The sequence below is a fragment of the Corythoichthys intestinalis genome, chromosome 19, assembly GCF_030265065.1.
Source record: "Corythoichthys intestinalis isolate RoL2023-P3 chromosome 19, ASM3026506v1, whole genome shotgun sequence".
In the NCBI taxonomy this organism is placed as follows: Eukaryota; Metazoa; Chordata; class Actinopteri; order Syngnathiformes; family Syngnathidae; genus Corythoichthys; species Corythoichthys intestinalis.
In genome coordinates this window covers 17,889,071-17,912,021 of record NC_080413.1, presented here as the reverse complement: position 1 = coordinate 17,912,021, position 22,951 = coordinate 17,889,071, and the positions used below count along the sequence as shown (strand labels likewise).

The window sequence follows — 22,951 nt, the reverse complement described above, 5'->3', positions numbered from 1 at the left end:
CCTAACATGGATGTTTTTGGAGTGTTTATGACTAAAGGAAGATGGAGATAAGGGAATGATTAGGCTCTCATCTCCAACATAGAGTACATGAGAGCATATATATGCATGTGTGTGTATACGTATTTGTGTTAGGGATAATGAATCTCCTGTTCATCCACTCACTTTGCATCTGTCTCTGCCCATCTCCTCTCTAATGCATCTTCACAGGAAAACAAACAACACAAAAACAACACAAACCATATGTGACATAAGGCAACTAAACAAATCCCGAGATACAGCAAAGTTACAATGGAAGGGAATGTTAATATTTTGTTGCCTTTCTAATGAAAATGCTGGCAATCTAGTAGCTACATGATATAGCAACAGCAGGTTGCGCTTCAACCCCCAGAATGTAATGCATTTTTAGCCAATTAGAAAAGAGGAGATAGTGACTTCCAGATAAAGCACGCAACAAAAACTGAATGATTACAAGGAAGAAGGATTCTGGTGCAACATTTCTTCAATTGCATTTTCACATATTTAAAGGAAATTTTAAAACAAATCAAATAAACAACCAGTAATCTGAAATATATAACTACAAAAAAAAAAATAAGACAGGAGGTTTACAAGCATAGCTTATAATTATAGAAAATAAATTGAGTAAAAAAAAAAAAAAAAAAGTTCAAAAATACAAACTCGCAAAATAAAAACAAATTCTTGCAAATTAAACTAAAATCAAATAATTAAAAAAATACTGTATGTAAATATAAAATGACAAAATGTGAAAAAAAAATCTCATAAATGACACATATGAACAAGACAATTACTTTAAAATGGATGAAAAATAGAGGAATAATTGCATAAATAAGAACTATTACTATACTTATACTAGAGTTGTACTCAGCAGGTGCAGGAAAAATGCTGCATTTGAAGAAGGTGGGAAGTCAGACTTATTCCACTCTGATAGTATGAGTTGCAACCTCAAAGTGTTCCAAGATAATGTAAACAACAAAGATAATTGATCGCGAAAAGTTGTTTTTCATTTTGGCCATTTAAAGACATTTTGACCTCATGCAAACCTGCCTTTTCGTAAGCGATCAAATGGTGGGGGGAAAAAAATTACAGCTGAGATAAATAGCACACACTGTAAGCAAGAGATATTTGGAAATTTGACATACTAGTATATTGGCATTTTTTAAAAATCCGACCTGCCAATATGAAAAAATCAATTTAAAATTGGTTTACTTCAGCTCAGATGCAGCCGCGCCTCTCTCTCCTGCACTAGTATTCACCCTGTCCTCTGATTGGTTAAATGGTAAATGGAGTCACACTTATATTGCTCCTTTCCACCTTTTTAAGGCCCTGAAAGCGCTTCACACTACTGTATATCCTCATCTACCTACAAGTGACGCAGCACTATTTGTGTTATTCAATAAACGTGCCTTAGGCATTTCAATGAAGTTCAGTGTTTGCATGCTTATTTTTTTTTTACGCCAATTTTTACAGGACACCAAATACTGCCAATGAATATCGGCCGCAAAAATCGGTTATTGCTTCCTCTAACTACGACTAATCGGTATCTGTCCTGAAAAACCCATATCGGTCGATCTCTAATGCAAACTGCCTTCTTTAATTACATCCTTGCTGAAAGTTAATATGAAAAATATTATCCATCCATCCATCCATCCATTATCTTCCGCTTATTCCGGGGTCGGGTCGCGGGGGCAGCAGCTTCAGCAGGGAAGCCCAAACTTCCCTCTCCCCAGCCACTTCAGCCAGCTCCTCCGGCGTGATTCCAAGACGTTCCCAGGCCAGCCGAGCGACATAGTCTCTCCAGCGTGTCCTGGGTCGACCCCGGGGCCTCCCGCCGGTGGGACATGCCCGGAACACCTCTCCAAGGAGGCGTCCAGGAGGCATCCGAACCAGATGCCCGAGCCACCTCAACTGGCTCCTCTCAACGCGGAGGAGTAGCGGCTCGACACCATGCCCCTCCCGGATGACCGAGCTTCTCACCCGATCTCTAAGGGAGAGCCCGGACACCCTGCGGAGGAAACTCATTTCGGCCGCTTGCATCCGGGATCTTGTTCTTTCGGTCACGACCCACAGCTCGTGACCATAGGTGAGGGTAGGAACGTAGATCGACCGGTAAATCGAGAGCTTCGCCTTTTGGCTCAGCTCCTTCTTCACCACAACGGACCGGTGCAGAGTCCGCATCACTGCAGACGCTGCACCGATCCGCCTGTCAATCTCCCGCTCCCTCCTACCCTCACTCGTGAACAAGACCCCAAGATACTTAAACTCCTCCACTTGGGGCAGGATCTCATCCCCGACCCGGAGAGGGCATGCCACCCTTTTCCGGCTGAGGACCATGGTCTCGGATTTGGAGGTGCTGATCTTCATCCCAACCGCTTCACACTCGGCTGCAAACCGCCCCAGTGAGAGTTGGAGGTCACGGCTTGATGAAGCCAACAGCACCACATCATCTACAAAAAGCAGAGATGAGATGCTGAGGCCACCAAACCGGACCCCCTCAACGCTTCGGCTGCGCCTAGAAATTCTGTCCATAAAAATTATGAACAGAATCGGTGACAAAGGGCAGCCTTGGCGGAGTCCAATCCTCACTGGGAACGAATTCGACTTACTGCCGGCAATGCGGACCAGACTCTGACACTGGTCGTACAGGGACCGAACAGCCCTTACCAAGGGGCTCGGTACCCCGTACTCCCGGAGCACCCTCCACAGGACTCCCCTAGGCACACGGTCGAACGCCTTCTCCAAATCCACAAAACACATGAAGACTGGTTGAGCGAACTCCCATGCACCCTCGAGGACCCTGCCGAGGGTGTAGAGCTGGTCCACTGTTCCACGGCCGGGACGAAAACCACACTGCTCCTCCTGAATCCGAGATTCGACTTCCCGACGGACCCTCCTCTCCAGCACCCCTGAATAGACTTTACCGGGGAGGCTGAGGAGTGTGATCCCTCTATAATTGGACCACACCTTCCGGTCCCACTTTTTAAAAAGGGGGACCACCACCCCGGTCTGCCAATCCAGAGGCACTGTCCCCGATGTCCATGCAATGTTGTAGAGGCGTGTCAGCCATGACAGCCCTACAACATCCAGAGCCTTTAGGAACTCTGGGCGGATCTCATCTACCCCCGGGGCCTCGCCACCGAGGAGCTTACCAACCACCTCAGTGACTTCAACCCCAGAGATTGAAGAGCCCACCTCAGAGTCCCCAGACTCTGCTTCCTCAAAGGAAGGCGTGTTGGTGGAATTGAGGAGGGCTTCGAAGTATTCTCCCCACCGACTTACGACGTCCCGAGTCGAGGTCAGCAGTACACCATCTTCACTATACACAGTGTTAATGGTGCACTGCTTTCCTCTCCTCAGACGCCGGATGGTGGACCAGAATTTCCTCGAAGCAGTCCGGAAGTCGTTTTCCATGGCCTCACCGAACTCCTCCCATGTCCGAGTTTTTGCCTCGGCGACCGCCGAAGCCGCAGTCCGCTTGGTCAGCCGGTACCCGTCAGCTGCCTCCGGAGTCCCACAGGCCAAAAAGGCCGGATAGGCCTCCTTCTTCAGCTTGACGGCATCCCTTACCCCAGGTGTCCACCAGCGGGTTTCGGTGATTGCCGCCACGACAGGCACCAACCACCCTACGGCCACAGCTCCGAAAAATATTAGTGCTGTCAAATTTATTGTGTTAACGGGCGGTAATTTTTTTAATTAATCACGTTAAAATATTTGACGCATTAAACGCATGCGCGGAATGACCCGCTCATGCATTGCCTAAAACAAATTACAATGATGCCGTTTTTCGCACATTGAGCGCTAAGAGGCATAGAAAGGCGAGTGGAAACAAGCATTCATTGGACCGTGCCGTTTATTGGCATAAGTTTTGGTAACTTCTTCACAACAAACACAAGTATCATTTAGTGAAAGTACAACAAAAATAATATTCCTCTCTCTCTCAAAAAAAAAAAAAAAAAAATGTTCACAAAAAGAAAAGCGCTTCAATCTGTATTAATGAGGCCCAATTCTCACACAGGTAAACAACAAAGCAAAGAGAACTCGCATTCCCAATCAAAATAGCTATGCAAAATACACATAAAACGTACTCAGACTTTGGTCAAACTCTATTCAAACAATTCGTTTAGCTCAACAAATACACTGGACGGCAATATTTAGTTACAATATACAAACTATCAGAGGTCTCGTGCGTTGTGAAGCCAGCACTCAAATGACCGTGGATGGACCAGTAAACAGGGAACTACGGCGTCAGTCGAGGGACAAAACACACTCATTTGCTCGATTTCTAAGTACAGTAATTTAAAATTCGCCATTGACACCTTGTGGTGTATCTCAATCACTACGTAGTTAAAGACACTGTGGAAGAACGGCAGGGAGCCCGTGTGACGTCAACACTCGGCAACGTCAACAATGGCGAGCTACTAGTTTATCTTTTTGATTTTACAAAATTTTACAAATTTTGTTAAAACGAAAACATTAAGAGGGGTTTTAATTAGGGCTGTCAAAATTATCGCGTTATCGGGCAGTAATTAATTTTTAAAATTAATCACGTTAAAATATTTGACGCAATTAACGCACATGCCCCGCTCAGACAGATTTAAATGACAGTACAGTGAACTGCCCACTTGTTAATTGTGTTTTATGGAGTTTTGCTGCCCTCTGCTGGCACTTGGGTGCGACTGATTTTATAGGCTTCAGCAGCCATGAGCATTGTGTAAGTAAGTATTGATATCAACAATGGCGGGCTACTAGTTTATTTTTTGAATGAAAATTTTACAAATTTTATTAAAACGAAAACATTAAGAGGGGTTTTAATATAAAATTTCTATAACTTGTACTAACATTTATCTTTTAAGAACTACAAGTCTTTCTATCCATGGATCGCTTTAACAGAATGTTAATAATGTTAATGCCATCTTGTTGATTTATTGTTATAATAAACAAATACAGTTCTTATGTACCGCATGTTTAATGTATATATCCATCTTGTGCCTTATCTTTCCATTCCAACAATAATTTACAGAAAAATATGGCATATTTTATAGATTGTTTGAATTACGATCAATTGCGATTAATTAATTTTTAAGCTGTAATTAACTCGATTAAAAATTTTAATCGTTTGACAGCCCTAGTTTTAATATAAAATTACTATAACTTGTAATAACATTTATCTTTTAAGAACTACCAGTCTTTCTATCCGTGGATCCCTTTAACAGAAAGAATGTTAATGCCATCTTGTGGACTTATTGTTATAATAACCCAATACAGTAGTTATGTACAGTCTGTTGAATGTATATATCTGTGTAGTGTCTTATCATTCCTTCCATTCCAACAGTAATTTATGGAAAAATATGACATTTTAGAGATGGTTTGAACTGCAATTAATTACGATTAATTAATTTTCAAGCTGTGATTAACTCGATTACAAATTTTAATCGTTTGACAGCCCTAAAAAATATCTATAGATTCTTTAAGCTAATTCACTGTTTGAGAAAAAAAATTAAGTTTCTTTGATACTACATGTAACTTCATTATTGTGTCATCAATACGTTTTCATGAGCACCATTTTGTTGGGTGCCATCAGATTGAAGCATCTCGTGAAGTCGGGGTGCTTATTTTTTTTTTATCCAACTTCCTGACTAGGATTTCCCAGTTCGAGTGGTGTTCCAATAAAATTTTTCCTGGTCTGAGGTTGGAAAAGTCGGACTTCCCACCTTCCTCGAATGAAGCATGCTAATGACAACGTGACAGAGAGGCGCTTCCATAGTTAAGTACAACTGTGCATGCCCAAACTCTGAGGAACAATGGGAAAAGGTCATATTTTTAGCATTTAGACTTCGCCACTAACTGGTCGTTGGTCAGTTTGTTGAAACAAGGTTGGCATTACGTTAAAACGAGATGTTAATACATTAAAACGAGTTGTCAATAGGTTTAAACGAGCTGTCAATACAATGAAACGAGCTAGCAATTAGGTAAAACGAGAAAGCCACGGGTAGAAATATTTCACTAACACTGGCAGCTCTGTGCTTCTGTAATATTCCTATAAAAACTCAATAAATAAAACAATAACTGATTAAAAGATATAGTACAAACTCTGTCATTAAAATTATATGTGCTTGGGAGGGATAAAGACATTGTAACGGCTGTAAGAGTTACAAACAAAGGATCTCAGATCACTCTACAAATAGCAAAACGTTGCAATTTTAGAAATCACATCCTTCTTCTGGGGGAAAAAAGGTCCTTGTGATGCAGAACGTTCAACTACACATTCATTTTGGAATAAAAGTATGGATAAGAAATGAAAGTCGGCAATGAATTTGTAGTAATTCCAGGTCAAACAAAATGCTAATCGAACAAACAGAGGGTAAAAATCCAATGAAAAACACTTTAAATGCTGGAGCAAATCTCATTTGAATATCGGAGCCAAACAGACAATTATAAAAGAGGAGGTGAGGTTGAGACAATCTTCTGATGTCCTTCTGAAAGTAATGGGCAGTCATGAACCACCGTTACCTTCATTAAGCAAACATTTCCATAATGTTCGTGTAATGCGCTGATCCATTGTGCGACGCCATTCCTATGAGGCTCGGATCACTCCTTGGCGCTGTTGCATTTATCACGCCACCTCATTTACATCCAAAAGCACTTAAGAGACGAATCGCGCGCATGTATCATCAGGCGCTTTGGCAGCTCAGTCAAGGATTTTGATTGTTCCAAAAATATTTTAAAAGTAGGACAGCGGAGTCCTAAACAAAAAAACACCTGAAATTTTTACAGCCATTTTTTTTTAGTTCTACGTGTGACAAACTTTCTTACCAAATGTTATGTTTCAGTTAAACTGGTTTATGGGGCAGAATTTTCAAACTCGACTTATGAAAATTTTTGTTAGTTCTCAAACATGGTTACCATATTCCTCCTACATGCAATGGCGAACACCCAATTTTTTGTTGTTGTTTTTTTTTTTAGAGATGTGCCCGAAAATTCAGCGCTGAAAACATTCGGCCGAAAATAGCTAAAATTGCATTTTCGGTTTCTGGTTTACCACCGAATGTTTATTACCAAATAGTGTGAAGAACCGTAGTCCTCGTGGCAACGCAATCAAAACACGACAAGAAGGAAAGTTGCTTCTCGTCCCGCATCACATCGAGTACAGTGCATTTGAGCCTTTGTGTGTGAGTAGCTTGGAGTTTAATGAACATCATACATGTGCATTTGCTGTGGTTTAGTACAATAGATTTATGATGATGATACGACCACTTCCTCTTTTTGTCACATTTTTTCCCGCGACTTCCACACCCCTTCCATTTCCACAGTTTCCGCAGTTCGTGTTGTTGTATCGCCCGGTGCAAATTGCATTCCTCTGTGGTTTGAGGCCGCGAGCTCATTGCGTTAAAAAAAATGGCTATTTTTGCACATTTTTTCAGCTTCTTTTACGAGTGCTTTTCTCTTTGTAATTCTTATTTTTTCGGCTCCACCCTTGCAGTTTTTATCACCGAGCTAGTAGCTAATTTGGCTTAAAACAGACTCTGATTAGTGAGGGGCGCTGCATGTTTTATTTTTCGCCTGCACACGTCAGGATGCGTCTGAAAAAAAAAAAAAAAATCTTTTTTTTCTAAAGATGACCCACAGGGATACCGACCGGCCCACTGGGATTTGTCCCTATTAGCCACTCCAGGCCTCCACACAAAGCTGCTCCTTTTTGCGCAGGCGTAGTCTGCAAAGGAGTCCCTTGCAGGGACGTGGAGTTTATAAACGTACCTTAAATGTAGTGCAGACAGGTATAAAACATTGTCCCAATTACAAGGCAAAAAAATATCCTTCCTAGTGTAGACGTAGCCTTAGCCTAGGAACTGGAGTTGTGAGACCAATTTATTGGGTGTCCCAAAATTCCAAGAAAGCACATTTATCAAGGTTTCATCGGCCGAGAAGCCAGCCGAACAGAATCCTACAACAATGCCGGCAGCTCTGCTAAAGGATGCGTTCAGCCACAAAATGTTCACTGCTGGTTTGCAATCTGCCCCTTTCAAACAAAATTTCTCGAGCGTCGTAGAACATTTTGGAAGATGTTTGTGTACTTATGAGAAGGGACCAGATATTATTTCTGCCTGATCGTTAAAAAAAAAATATATATATACATATATATATATATCAGGGGTCACGTTAACCAAATATTTTCAGTCGTTGACCGGTTTTTTAAAACTGACGGAAAAAACTGAAGTCCGTCCGTCATTTTGACAGGTTGCAATTCACACCCCAGACCACAGGGTGGGTGGCGAGTGAGCATATTAATTAGCTATTGTCTCTCTTAATGCATGACGTTGTTGGCTATTCTGTCAGAATATTGTAGCGTCACCGGGGTCTGGCGGCAGCACCGTGATTGACACATCAACGCGAGGTTCTTATTGGTGCACCTGGTGTGCCAGCGCGTCATCCAATTGGTGGACTAGATTGCCGCCTGTGTATAGACCCCAATCAAATGACGTCACAACTCCGCCCCCCTGACTGGAGCAGCCATATTGTGTGTCAGCTCGTCGTGTTTACACATTACCGCTACGTACATGCCTCCTATTACGGCGTGTTTTTCTGCTCGTTAACATTAATAATCAAAATGGTGAAGACGTGTGTGGCGGTTGGTTGCAGTAACAGAGAAGATAGACGGAGAGACTTGAAGTTCTACCGTATTCTGAGAGTCCTGAAGAGGAGAGAGAGATGGACTGCTGTAATTCGACAAGAAATCTGGGCACCAAACGATCACCACAGACTATGTAGTAGTCATTTTATATCTGGTAAGATGCATTTAATATATATTTAGAAGATTTTGGGCTGACAACCACAAGATCATTGTGTGACGTTGGTGATTGGGGTCTATATAGTTGCCTCTTTTTCTTTGGGGGCGGAGTTGTTGTTTTGTTGGTGTTGTTGGCGGTAAGCAGAATAAAAAGAGGGAGAAAATACCACGACTTCCGTGTCTAATTTTTCGCCGCCAAGCAAGCGTTACAATATTAATTATAAATGAATGAAAACTAAATACTATTGAATATGTCATCATTATCATTTTAAGAATTTAAGTGACGGGTAAAAATAGATTATGACCGGATTTTTATGACCCTGTCAGTCAAAATGACAGACAACGAACATGTCTAGCGCAACCTCTGATATATATATATATATATTTATTAGGGCTGTCAAAATTTGGGGAGTGAGCATGGTGTAATTATTGACATCAACAATGGCAAGCTACTAGTTTATTTTTTGATTGAAAATTTTACAAATTTTAATAAAACCAAAACATTAAGCGGGGTTTTAATATAAAATTTCAATAACTTCTACTAACATTTATCTTTTAAGAACTACAAGTTTTTCTATCCATGGATCGCTTTAAGAGAATGTTAATAATGTTAATGCCATCTTGTTTATTTATTGTTATAATAAACAGATACAGTACTTATGTACAGTATGTATACGTCTTGTGTCTTATCTTTTCATTCCAATAATAATTTACAGAAAAATATGGTATATTTTATAGATGGTTTGAATTGCGATTAATTACAATTATTTAATTTTTAAGCTGTAATTAACTCGATTAAAAATTTTAATTTTTTGACAGCCCTAATATATATATAAATATATATATATATATTAAAAAAAAAAAAAATTAAATGAAAAAAATAAAATAAAATTGTATACATGTGCATTATTCGGCCAAGTGTTTCCAATATTCAGTTTTGGCCAAGAATTAGCTTTCGGCACATTCCTAGTTTTTTTTGTACTTTTTTATTTATTTATTTTTTAAAGTGTACACACTGTAGTGTATGAGGTTCTAATTTGGTTTAAAAATGGCTTTGAGAGTTTTTGCGGGTCTTTTCCAAAACAAATTTTGAACCATTCGCGAGATACATCTCAGTGATGAAACTTTACTGTCAAACACTGAAACATCAAATTGATGATGCTATGTAAAAACTAGCTGTGGGTGCTTTTAAAGTCATTCTATTCATGTTTTGAGTTTTATGTTAAGTCATAAAATTGATGCCATTACGTGCCCACAGGCAGTGAAAAGAAGTAAAATATTTCACATTTTAGCGTGGTACATCTGTCAAGTGTGAGAGATTCTAATTTAGCGGCAATTGAAAAAAAATCCGGAAGACACATTTATCTTTGAAGGACCCCTAGAAATGACTTTCATGTTGCTGACTCCAAACACAATGGTCAATTTATTACTCATTTTATGGGTTTATGAGGCTTTATGTGTGTATATTTTGAACATTTTTCTATATTCCATGTTAGCTAGCGAAACTTGCTGACATGATGGCGAACACTTTAGTTCTTAATATGTCACAGTCTATTACACGAGGTTTCAATTTGGTAGCAAGGACGTTTGTCTTTGATGGAAATCTCCAAATGGCTGAAAAAGGAAAACAATCTCAAGTGGCTGCCTCAAATCAATATGGCAAACTTCCTGTTCATTCTTCAGCAGAGTTCCTTGAGCCATTTTTGGGGTCTGATTATGACTGACATAGCTATGTTGCCGAGTGAACTCAGTTTTAGCTCTTGAACTTTTTAAAACTGATGAATGTAGCACAATCATCTGGTCCCCGCGTTGACACTGGATGAGCTTTAGTGGAAGTTGTAGCATTGGAAGTGGATAAAGCGATGCCTGAATAAACACCCTTAGCGAGCTCCTTCGTGAACTCTACTGATGGAAGGCAAACACACGCACCATCTGAACAGACACTTGCCTCATTTGGCCTGGTGTGCATGGCTGAAGTGTGCTGAGGCACAACTGTTGTCTTGGACTCAAAGAAAAGTCTATGTTTTAGTTTCCTTGCACCGTGAATACAAATGAACAAAAACACAGTGTTACCTCGACATACGATGGCTTTGACACACGATGGCTTTGACACACGATCTTTTCAACATCCGATGCATAATTTGACTTGCCATTTGTTTCTATATCCGACAACATGCTCGAAATACGACGACATGACAGCACCGCAGACGAACGTACAGCGGATTTCTTGTTGAGAGAAATTAATACAGGTTTCAAAAAGGTTGGTACAGGTGGTGAAACAAGGAAAAAGGTGACGCTTACCATTGAAATGAAGATGCAAATTATAGAAAAAATATAAGCGTTGGGTGCGCATAGGTGAACTGGCTCAACAATACATCTCTACAGTCCTTCTCTTATAACCGTTCACCAGTCTTTATAAGTTAAGGTGACAATTATTATTGTGATAACATCGCCAAAGAAATCGCCAGCTTCGTCACGTTTTTATCATTTCAAAACTTATCCAACACAAAACACCTACTGTCCGCCACAGTTGACGGTGTTCTCAAGAAAACATTAAAAGTGAAAGTAAATTCTCAACCGCACCACTCCCTCTCTCTGTCAGGTCAGCCACACGGTGCGTTCAGGTACAGCAAAAAGCATCCGCCACATTAGAATCTGATTCGTTACATTATTCCAGGAATTATTATTATTATATTATTATTCAGATTTTTATTGATAATTTATTTGGTTTGTCATGTGTAATAGTCCCAGCAGTATTTATTAAGAATTTAGTGTAGGGTTTTTTGGCTGTGGAATTAATTAATGGAATTATAATGTATTCTTATGGGAAAATTCTGCTCGACATACGACCATTTCGACTTACAAACAAGGCCCTGGAACGAATTAACTTCGTATGTAGAGGTACCACTGTATATACTGTATGATGGAATCCGTGGCGTTCCTAGCCTACATGGTGCCCTGGGAGACATGACGCTTTGGCGCCCCCACAATATATAAAAACAACAACAACAGTTGACCCCAACAAAAAAAACAGCGCATGAAGTATACTTAGCACAACCCAACAACCAAAACACAGTATTTGCCAAGAATGTTAAATTTATTAATGCTATCAAACCAGTTTAAGGTAAAACCGTATATCCGGTCTTATCGGTTTATCGTTCTCAAGCTTAGTTAGAACCCGATTCGTTAAATTATCATAGGTGTTATTATTAGTTGTAGTATTATTATATAATTCCGATTTTTATTCATAATTCATTTGTTTTGCTATGTGTAATTGATGCGTTCAGGTACATCACGCAAAACACATCTGCCACGTTAGAACCAGATTCGTTACATTATTATTAGTATTATATTATTCCAATTTTTATTTATAATTCATTTGTTTTGCTCTGTGTAATTGCTATTTGCAATAATACCAGCAGCATTTATTCAGGATTTAGTGTAGGTTTTCTCCACCTGTGGAACAAATTAATGGAATTATAATGTATTCTTATGGAGAAATACTGCTTGACACATGACCATTTTGACTTACAAACAAGGTCCTGGAACAAATTAATTTCGTATGTAGAGCTACCACTGTCTAACAGTAGACAATCACGCGCCTCTAGCAATTTGCCGCCCCGGGCAACCGCCAAACCGACCATGCCAGGAACCCCCATTGGATGGAGTGGATGTTGTGAAAAGTAAATCAAATGATAATTATCAATTTTTGTTCGTGTTTTTACTTTCTTTTGGCAGCAACATGCAAAATAAATTCACTAGAGGACAAGATGAATGTTCCCGTCACTTTTAAAGATAATCATTATCATGATTTGGTGCTTTGAAGATAAAAAGCAAGGCTTATTTGTTTTGTTTCAGACAGTAAAAAGTGGGTTGCGAGAAAGCCTAAAAGTAAAATCCCCTACATTTACAATAAAATGAGTTTTTTTGACTCTAACAACCTACATTTCAAGGTTAAAAAATTGACTACTGAATATTCCACACAACGTTCAGATTTTTGCGACATCCTCACTGTAGGAACAGAACTCTATTAAAACCTGAGGACAGCACCCACTATTGAAAAACAAATGAACAGTAAGGAATTTATTAGAGCTTGTATAAAAACCAAATCCCCACTGAAAAGTGAACGCGCACCAATATAACAGCACCGGCCACCCATTTTTGACCCCAGGCCATGAGTTTTAAAACCCCTGAGTACTAAGCATGTGTGCAGTGAGCATATTCACTCCTCATTTGGATTAGTTCTGTTTGACTAAACAAACCGCTTTGCCTTCGCATTGTTTCCACTAAGACATTGGAATTATGTGGCATTGCGCTAAATATGACAACTGCGACTCAAACGTCAGTTTACCTTTCTGGGCGCCTGCTGCCAATAAAGCAAATCAAATGGATTAAATGCACCAACAAACTAAGTTCCAAAACCATCCCAGTCTTTAAAAAAAAGAGAAAAAAAAACTTTTTGCTTTTTGACTGGATCCCTGTTGGAGACTGTTGTCCGGCGCCGCAAATCTCTTCTAGCAATAGTGGTCAATGAGCTCCCTGAGCCTGAAATGAGCTAGCTGCCCCCGCACAATTCTTAAGCCCTCTTCAATCAACAAAACATTAGCCGCTGCGGCAAACTGCACGCCGGACAAAATTAAAGGAAAACGGCGAAACGAGCCCCGAGTTAGGAAAGTGGGGAAAAAACAGGTGCACCTTAAGCTGAGGATCGATCCGTTTTAGGAGTTGGGGCTGGTTTGTTTTATTAACTTTGCTTGGGACCGTCCCCAACGGAGTGCAAACAACAGAGGTGTCAGCAGGTAGAAAATGCGTTTTGTTGGACTAAATGTGTTAGCGCGGAGTTGGCGGTAGAGCAATCATTGGATCCCGTGGGCCGCCGGCTTCGGTTATCAGCGTAAATGATGGCTTCCCGTGTCATCGCTCCACTATCTGCCATCCATCTCGCTGTCGAAATGTCCTTTGATTCTATTGATGGTGAGTCACGCCTTTATGAAGCTGGCTTTGATCTAATAATAACTGCATATATGAATAAAATTTTAGAGCGATTATTCCGAAACCAAAGGCCTTGATTCCAGGGAGGAGAAGCAACATCCAAAAGATGTGGGTTTGACGTGTCTGAAACTTCCCGTATAACATGTACAGTAGTACCTCTACTTACAAACGTCTCTACATAAGAAATTTTCAGGTTAAGGGATGCCTCAACAGGAAAATATTGCCTTTTGTTACGAAAAAGAAATTTCTGCATATGAAAGTCAAAAATACAGTATGGTCTGCTACTCGCGGGTCCCGGAGTTTACTGAATGTAACATACTTATATCTGCCACTGGCTATTGGCGAGCATCGTGTTGACATCCAATTGGCTAAGAGAGACCTCTACTGGATGTGTGTATTCCAGCGTCCTCTTCAATCGTCCCTCGTGTTCAGACAGCTTTACGTGAGTATATTAACTTTTATTTTTTATTTTTTAAATGATGCACAACTCTCATTTTATTGTTATTGTGCAACAGTGTTGTCACTAACGCATTACTGTAATCAGATTACTTTCTTCAGTAACGAGTAATCTAAAGCGTTCATTTTTAAAAACCAGTCATCTGATTAATCATTTAGCACAAGACTTATTTGTCATGACCATGCCATTTATTTAGCAATTGGGGAAAATACTTGGATAAAAAGAATATCCTGTAAAAATATTGAGGAGACAGAAACAATGACATTTTGCAGCTCTCTTCGTCGCGTTTTCCTCGTTGTGAATAGTTCCCCCTCGACGGGCTGACTGGTCCTTCTCAAGCCATTTATATAGTTATTGGGGAAAAATACTTGGATAAAAAGAATATCCTGTAAAAAATATTGGAGTAGAGAGACTGAAACAATGACATTTTGCGGCTCTCTTCGTCACGTTTTCCTCGTTCTGAATAATTCCCCCTCAATGGGCTGAATAGTAAAACCGATGAGCCCAGTCTACCGCTGACGTCATCCACCTGTTGGGGACGCTAAACCGGCAGATTGAAAGACTAATTTCTCGTCATCTGCGCTTTGCTAAATTGTTGTATATATTCAAATCGTCTCAAAATATGATTCTAATTCACATAATAATGCCATTTAAGACTTTTTTTCTCCTGTCGTATGCTCTTTAAGGTATTGTAAAGTTGACAGAGAGTCAACCGCTTAGTTAGGTTGCAATTCTTTATTTTGGAAACTCATGGAACACGACTTCTGTCTGCAGCAGCCGGCGCACACACACACACACATACACACACACACACGCAACAACAACAGGAAGGCACGTCTCTCGCTATTCCGTAGCTCCCTTACCCCCCTGTAAGTCGCGCGCTATATTATAACCCGATTCGTTAAAGTATGTTATTAAAACTTAGTAACATGGGATAGTTACAAAGAAATACCATTTTCTATGTGGGCACACGCGGGTTATAGACAGGAGAGGCTTATACATGTACAAAATGGTTTTTCCTTTAAAAATGTACTGGGTGAGGCTTGTAATCAGGGGCGCTCAATAGTCCGGAAATTACAGTAATTTTCGAGTTAGCGGGGGTTTAATTATTCGGTGGGTTGATTTCAACAAATTCAATGCAGTTTGCTAGTTATTTGTTAGTTTCAGAGCTCCAGAGTGGCCAAGCTAGCGCAAGTCAATAGTGGTTGAAATCAACTCCATTGACTAATTAAACCTCCGCAAACTCGAGGAGTAAGCCTTGTGTGAAAAATTCTCATCTTCCCCTTTAAATTCAGTTTATTGGAAAGTCAATTACACGTGGTGACATTTTTCTGTTGTCATTCTTATGTTGAGGCGGTAAAGGGAGAAAAATTGGCAAAAACTGATAAATTACTTTTAAAGTAACTTAGTTACTTTGATAATAAAGTCATCAGTAAAGTAACTAGATTACTTTGAGGCGTAACCAGTAATTAAATTACTTTTTCAAGTAATCTGTGACAACACTGTTGTGCGATAATCTAATATAGTAACATGTACTGTATTTGTGACATATTTTGATGCATTTTTATGCTTTATAAAAGATTTGTGTCTGAATTTTAGGGGGCTTGGAACGGATCAAGACATGACAAAACGTATCTCCATGAAATTTTCAGTTCATCAAACTACTTCCAGAACGAATTCTGTACATAGAGGTGGCAGTGTAGTGTAATTTGGCAATAGAGTTTGTTTTTAAAACAGAAAATGTAAACAGAAATGGCAAACTCTTCTCTTTCTGTCATCCTTTTAGATTTTTATATTTTATGACAACCCTAAAATGGCTCTTTTGCAGTTTAGGTGTAATTCAGCATTACTTCTTGAGACGTTTTAGCAGGTCTAGTCATCATGCACATGCATACAAAATTTCTTCCAGCAAACATGTGACATATTAAAGTCACGTTAGATTAAGCTCATGTGAGTCACATTAGGGTTATGCATGTCATTAACCTGACAGTTACTTGTGTGAAGTCAAAACAATCCTTCTCAAAGCTCTGGATGCCGTAAAAGTCGGATATGTACATGTACATTTCTTGTTGATGGGTCCACCTACAAAACTGCAGCTTTAGCTCTAATTAGAAAAAAAAAAGAAAAAAAAACAATTCACGCAAAGCAGCTAATAATAGCATGTGCTTGCAGAGTCCCATCAATTAGCGTCACCTCCAGGGGACAATGGCAACATTGCTCCAGAGAAGTGGCTTGATTCTAAACGCAATGCAAACTGATGAAGTACACACTTGTACAAGACCAGAATTGTGGGTATCATAAAAATCGGATTTGGACATTTAGTTCAAGTATTTAAAGGCGAATGTGCTATCAAATTTGCATGAAGAAAGATATAATAAAAACATCTTGTAGTAAGATGTTACTCATTTTTCTTTGTTATGTGATTTGGCGTTTTGTTTTTATATACATACATATATACACATACATATATACACATATATACATACATATATACACATACACACATATATATATATATATATATATATATATATATACATATATACATACATATATATACATATATACATATACATATATACATACATATATATATACATATATACATACATATATATATATATATATACATATATATATTTTTTTAAATGTTATTTGCCCTTGTGTTTTTCAATGTTGTTGTTTTTTTTTTTGTTATGTGATTTGGCGTTTTGTGTTTTAATTTCTATTTTTGTTATGTTATTTGCCATTGTGTTTTTGAATTTGCCGTTGCGTTTTGCACTTCAGGGCCACCGTAACTTAGACACCCTACCATATGAGACAAGACTTTCCAAAAACTTGAAACTGCATATGTTTTTGGGTCGATTTAAATAGGGTGCCCAAAGTGTTGTACAATTTGAAATTTTAGTGCATCAGTTATTGGAGACATTCCCTATTAAATCATGCACTACTTTTTAATCAGTTATTCAATCAATTAAAGTATTTTACTTTAAAATAATACCCCCCACCCCCAACAAACAAACAAAAAAACTAAATATTTAGTCTGTATTTTCCCAGTGTAGCATGGCGTTTTTTAGTTAACAAAGCAACGGACAGTGCATACTGGATTATACACAATACCGTCCTATAATATCTATCTCCACATAATCAATATTCACTGTACTGTATGCGTTTTATTTATTCATGATGTGTTCTCCATGTGGAGCAAATTCCCTCTCCAACGTGCCAACTCATTCCATTATGGTATATATTGTATATATCTGCAAGTGCTCCCTTGGGAGCAAAATTAAAGCTTTCTGGCTTGTATTTACTCATCTCAACAGTGACCTCAAACTGCCAGTGAGCTGAAGGAGTTGGGAGTAGAAGGCCTTCTTTCAAAGATTTCCTGCAGTGTATTACCCTTTGCTGTTCTTTCCTTTTCTCCTCCAGCTATAAGGCCTCTCTGCCTGTTGATTTTTTTTTGACATAGGGAATCAGTATGTATGGAAATAGCTGAATGTAAAATTGCCCAAATTTGAAAGAATACAGTGTTTCATAAAATCGGAAACAGTGGAGAAAGTATTAGTAGCATAGAAGACAGTGGTGGTCAAAAATCAAAAAGAGCAATTACTCTTTTTTTATGATGAGGTGAGTAGGCCTTAGAGATCAAAGTGACTTTACTCAGGAAAATTTTGTCTAAATAATACCCCAAAGTTGATGTATTTTTGTGTTGTGTAGTTTTGGGATGGGTTTAAAAAATATTAGTTTGTCGAGTTAAATTAGGGATTGGGTCAGGAATTACGTCGGCAAACTCTCCAAATAAGCGAGAACAGGGTGGCAGCGGCGAAGAGAAGAGTGAAAACAATATGGGAATGATGCGATGTGGATAAGTGGCTGAATTTAATCCAGAGAGAGACACAGACTGCAGCTGGAGATTAAAAAAGTTGACTTTTAAAACCCCTTAATCAAAGTGGCTTTACATGCATTTGAACCGCTGCCACAACTGTCAACCTCTCTTTCTCACTCTGCTCACTGAAAACTCTAAACAAATCAAAAAACTATTGGAAATTGAGAACATCGATTGAAAACGGATGGCTTTCTTAGCAGAGCAATACATAGAATGGCCATAATTTTTTGTGAGGTTATATCTAAATGTTACTGCTACATAAAACTGTTGTTGGCTGCACTGTCGAGTGTTTTAGCACGCCACAAACACGCTAATAAAGCTTTTCTTAGGTTGCCATCAGAGGTGGGTAGTAACGCATTACATTCACTCAGATTTACTTGAGTAACTTTTTGGGAAAAATGTACTTCTTAGAGTAGTTTTTTTACCGTGCAATTCTTTTGACTTTTACTTGGGTAGATATGTGAAAAAGAAACAATACTCTTACTTTGCTACTTTGGGCTACACTAGAGTCGGTACATTTTTTTCCCTCTTCATTCTATATATTAACTTTGTTTTCGCTGGAGATTCCGAGTGTGGCTGTCTCAATTTCACCAATGAGACGTCGCAACAACAACCACATGACTCCATTATACCAATCAGAATTAACAATGTTTTTTCTCCAGTAGAGGGCACTCATTAGAGGTGTGCAAAATTTCCGATTCTTAGATTATTCGCGATTCGGCCGTGGAAGATTCGAGAACGATTCACAAACATCCAAATTCCGATTATTGAAATATGCCAAGTAAAGCGGAAGTACAACACACTCAGCGTGCCGCGCGGTCTTCGGGACGGTACGGAGCGGGAGTAGCTAAACATTATGCTTCTCATTAACCGGCCCCTCGGGTAATGCCAACGCTCAACTCACGGCTCTAGCTCAACTCATGCCACGAGATAAAAAAACACAACAACATACCTGACTGCTGCTGAAAAGCTGCTACAAGTACAGCTAAGCTACATAATGTTACGGTAGATATCATTTATATAGGACTAGATTGATTATAGACTCGGTAGCGGTAGCAGCACATCTGCAAAAAGCTAGATGCAGGCGTTAGTAAACGGCCACCATCTTAAAGCAGTAAACTTCCCTGCATTGCTGTTGTAGCGAACCTTCCAAGCAAACCTAATTAACTTTTTATCTAAAATACTCCTAAATCGGTAAAATATTGACTTGAATCTATCTTTAAAATAGTTTTAAAACTTTCACATGTCAAAAGTAGACAAAAGGGAAATTATGGAATAACGGGAGCAATTTGAACAACTTTAACGGTTGATTCACAACATTAAATTAATTGAATGTAGTTTAAAGCTGCTGATACAGAATGGGGACTGGAGTTTTTTAATTTAATGTTATTTTTAGGGCTGTCAAAATTATCGCGTTAACGGGCGTTAATCATTTTTTTAAATTAATCACGTTAAAATATTTGACGCAATTAACGCACCCGCTGGCATATTGCCTCAAACATTACAATGAGGCCGTTTATTGACATTAAGAGTGAAGAGAATGCCACCGGCCGCTTGGGGGCAGCGCCGTTCCATACTCATGTCTTCTAAACGTGGGAGAATTAGTAGTTGTGAGACATTTATGCTGTATTCACAATGCAATGCAAATTGCTATTTGTGCTCCACACATATTTCGGTAAGTTTTCTTTCTTTTAGTGGCAATTATGTGTCTCTTGTTTTATCTTGGGTAAGATATGTACAGGTATGATAGGTACAGTAGGGAGAACAAGTATTTGATACACTGCCAATGGGTTTTGGCAGTGTATCAAATACTTGTTCTCCCCACTGTATATGTTATACAGTAAAGGCGAGTGGACACAGGCGCGCCGTTTATTGGCATAAGCTTCTCCTTCACAACAAACATAAGTATCGTTTAGTGAAAGCACAACAAAAATAATATTCCTATCTCTCTCTCAAAAAAAATAATGTTCTCAAAAAGAAAAGCACTTCAGTCTATAGTAATGAGGCCCTATTCTGACACACAGTTAAACAACAATGCTAAATAAACTTGCATTCCATATCAATTTAGCTATGCAAAATAGACGTAAAACTTTTCACTCTATTTTTATTATTGTTATTTTTATTCTTCTTATTATTATATTAACTCTACTTTTGATTGAAAATTTTACAAATTTTATTAAAATGACAACATGAAGAGGGGTTTTAATATAAAATTACTATAACTTGTAACTATAACATTTATCGTTTAAGAACTACAAGTCTTTCTATCCTTGGATCACTTTAACAGAAAGAATGTTAATAATGCCATTTGTGGATTTATTGTTACAATAAACAAATACAGTACTGATGTACAGTATGTTGTATGTATATATCCGTTGTGTGTCTTATCTTTCCATTCCAACAATAATTTACATAAAAATATGGCATATTTTAGAGATGGTTTGAATTGCGATTAATTGCGATTAATTAATTTTTAAGCTGTAATTAACTCGATTAAAATTTTTAATCGTTTGACAGCCCTAGTTATTTTTGTATATTTGTTTACTGCTATATGTTAACTTGATACTGAAATAGTAGTTTGGTTTAGCCTGAGAGTATTTTTGAACAATTTTGGAACTAATGTACAAAACTTTATAAAAAAAAAAAATTAAAAAAAGGAGGGGGCTGCATCAATAATCGTTTTATAATCGAATCGGAGCCTCTGAATCGTAATCGTAATCGAATCGTTAGGTGCCCAAAGATTCCCAGCTCTAGCACTCATGCTCTTTAGACGGGTGAGGTTTCATAGCGTTGTTCTGGTCTGAATTCGAGGATTTTTGAGTCATCTTTTTGGCCTAATATGGTCGCATAATAGCTTATAGTACAGGAAAATAATAGCAGTAGCTTTATGTTTGATCCTTCTTAAATATAAAGCAGTTTAATTGAGTCTTTCCCTCTTGACCCATTTCTTGCTACCCTGTTGACGTTTTGCAACAAAATATTTACTGGTTCTGTGATCAAATCCCAATATTGTAGATATTTCAGTTACATTTTTCTGAAATACTCTTTTCAGACTCAGTTAAATGTCTTATGGGGGAAGAATCTGCCTAATAATTATGTACACCTTGATACAAGTTGTTGATCTCTTTAAGCCTCCAACTACCTTAGTACACAAATACACACCATCTGATATGAACTATATTCAATAAATATTCCAGTTTCTACCTCTCAGAGTTCAAAATTATAAACAGAATAATGATATGGTCAAAATAATCACTTGCCTAATGATTATGCAGAGTGTAGATGGTGTCTTCATTTACATTTCTTACTTACAATAAACATCCACCCGAATAGACTTGATAGCAGGTGAGCCAAGGCCATTCTCCGCCTTGCAATAGTAGCGGCCACCCTGCGTCCTCAGGATTTTGGCGATGTGCAGTGTCTCATTGAAGACACTAGAGTCCTGGAAGCGGTCCGACACGCTGCCAGCGGTCTTGGTCCATCGGATCTGGAAACGGAAAATAAAGAAATCTTAGAAAATGACATATGCATTTGATCCAAAAAACAGGTTTAGTCAGATTTTATAGAAACCTCCGACAGAGATGATTCTGCATATAAATGGGGGTGTTGTGCTCGTGTAAGAGTTAGGGTTAGGAGATAAACCTAGCCTCCGATAGTTATGTTTTACACCAAAGGGAGCAGTTTCAGAATCAACAATATTGGATGAATCATATTAATCACATAAATTTAAGCCTAAGCCAAAACACAAACATACTAAGGTTTATGTCGCACTACAGTTAAGGTCGGGGCAGGTTAGGTGTAGGATACGGGTAGGTTTATGGTTAGCGTAGCACTGGGGTTTAGGGAACCTCAAAGATCACTGTCACCTACTCAGCTTTTAGTCAAACCTTAAATGACCACCATTACTTGCTACACTATGAATACTTTATCCACTGCTGCTGGTTTTGTTGTGAAATATGGCGATCCCTCGCTACTTCGCGCTTCGCCCTCAGTCCATTGCGGATTTTTCTTCAATTTAAAAAAAAAAAAAAAAATTACAAACAGTTGATCTGGCCCGAGCCGATCGCGTAGTCTCATTCTCCCTCTCTCTCCCTGCTCTTTGTTCGTCAGGCATGCACTGGAGTTGCTCAATAAAGTTAACGATGATTGACAGATGTTTGGTTTGATGTTGCCTGAGACACGAACTTCAAAGCGCCGCATGCGTCAATCATGGCTTAAATTGTTAAACTGTTACTGTGACAACTCATTGTGTGTAAGGGAACAGCTTGAGCGGATATGAGTGGATTCACTCAATGAAACATTTAATAAAGGCAAACATTTTTCTACTACTTTATTTTTAAGAATAATTCGGTGGGACAGTAACATGTTCAAAACTCAACTTTAACACGCACTTAAATTATGCTAAAAACTAATGCTTAAATACCATTTATTAAAATATATATTTTTTCGAAATTATACTTTGGGGAAAAAAAAGAAAAAAAAGATGTCTTATGTGTATCTCTTTCCAATGCTAAATCTGAATTATTAAACATTAAACACACACAGTTTTTTTGGGGGGGTGGGGGGTGTGCTACATCGCACTTTTTCACTTATTGCGGCAGGTTCTGGTCCCCATTAACCACGAAAAACGAGGTATCACTGTACCAGGGGTCGCGTTGACCGAATATTTTCCGTCGTTGACCGGTTTTTTAAAACGGTGACGGAAAAAACTGAAGTCCATCCGTCATTTTGACAGGTTGCAATTCACACCCCAGACCACAGGGTGGCGAGTGAGCATATTAATTAGCTATTGTCTCTCTTGATGCATGACGTCGTT

At 38.7% G+C, this 22,951-nt stretch overlaps 1 protein-coding gene across 9 annotated transcripts in view; it reads right to left on the bottom strand.

The window, feature by feature from the left end:
* Positions 1 to 22,951, bottom strand: part of LOC130907443 (MAM domain-containing glycosylphosphatidylinositol anchor protein 2-like) — a 459,232-nt gene that overhangs the window by 171,064 nt on the left and 265,217 nt on the right. For all 9 annotated transcript variants that reach the window (XM_057822539.1, XM_057822545.1, XM_057822543.1 and 6 more), the window contains one exon: positions 21,448 to 21,622. In XM_057822539.1, coding sequence (XP_057678522.1) covers positions 21,448 to 21,622 — 175 coding nt within the window. The remainder of the gene's footprint in view (positions 1 to 21,447; positions 21,623 to 22,951) is intronic.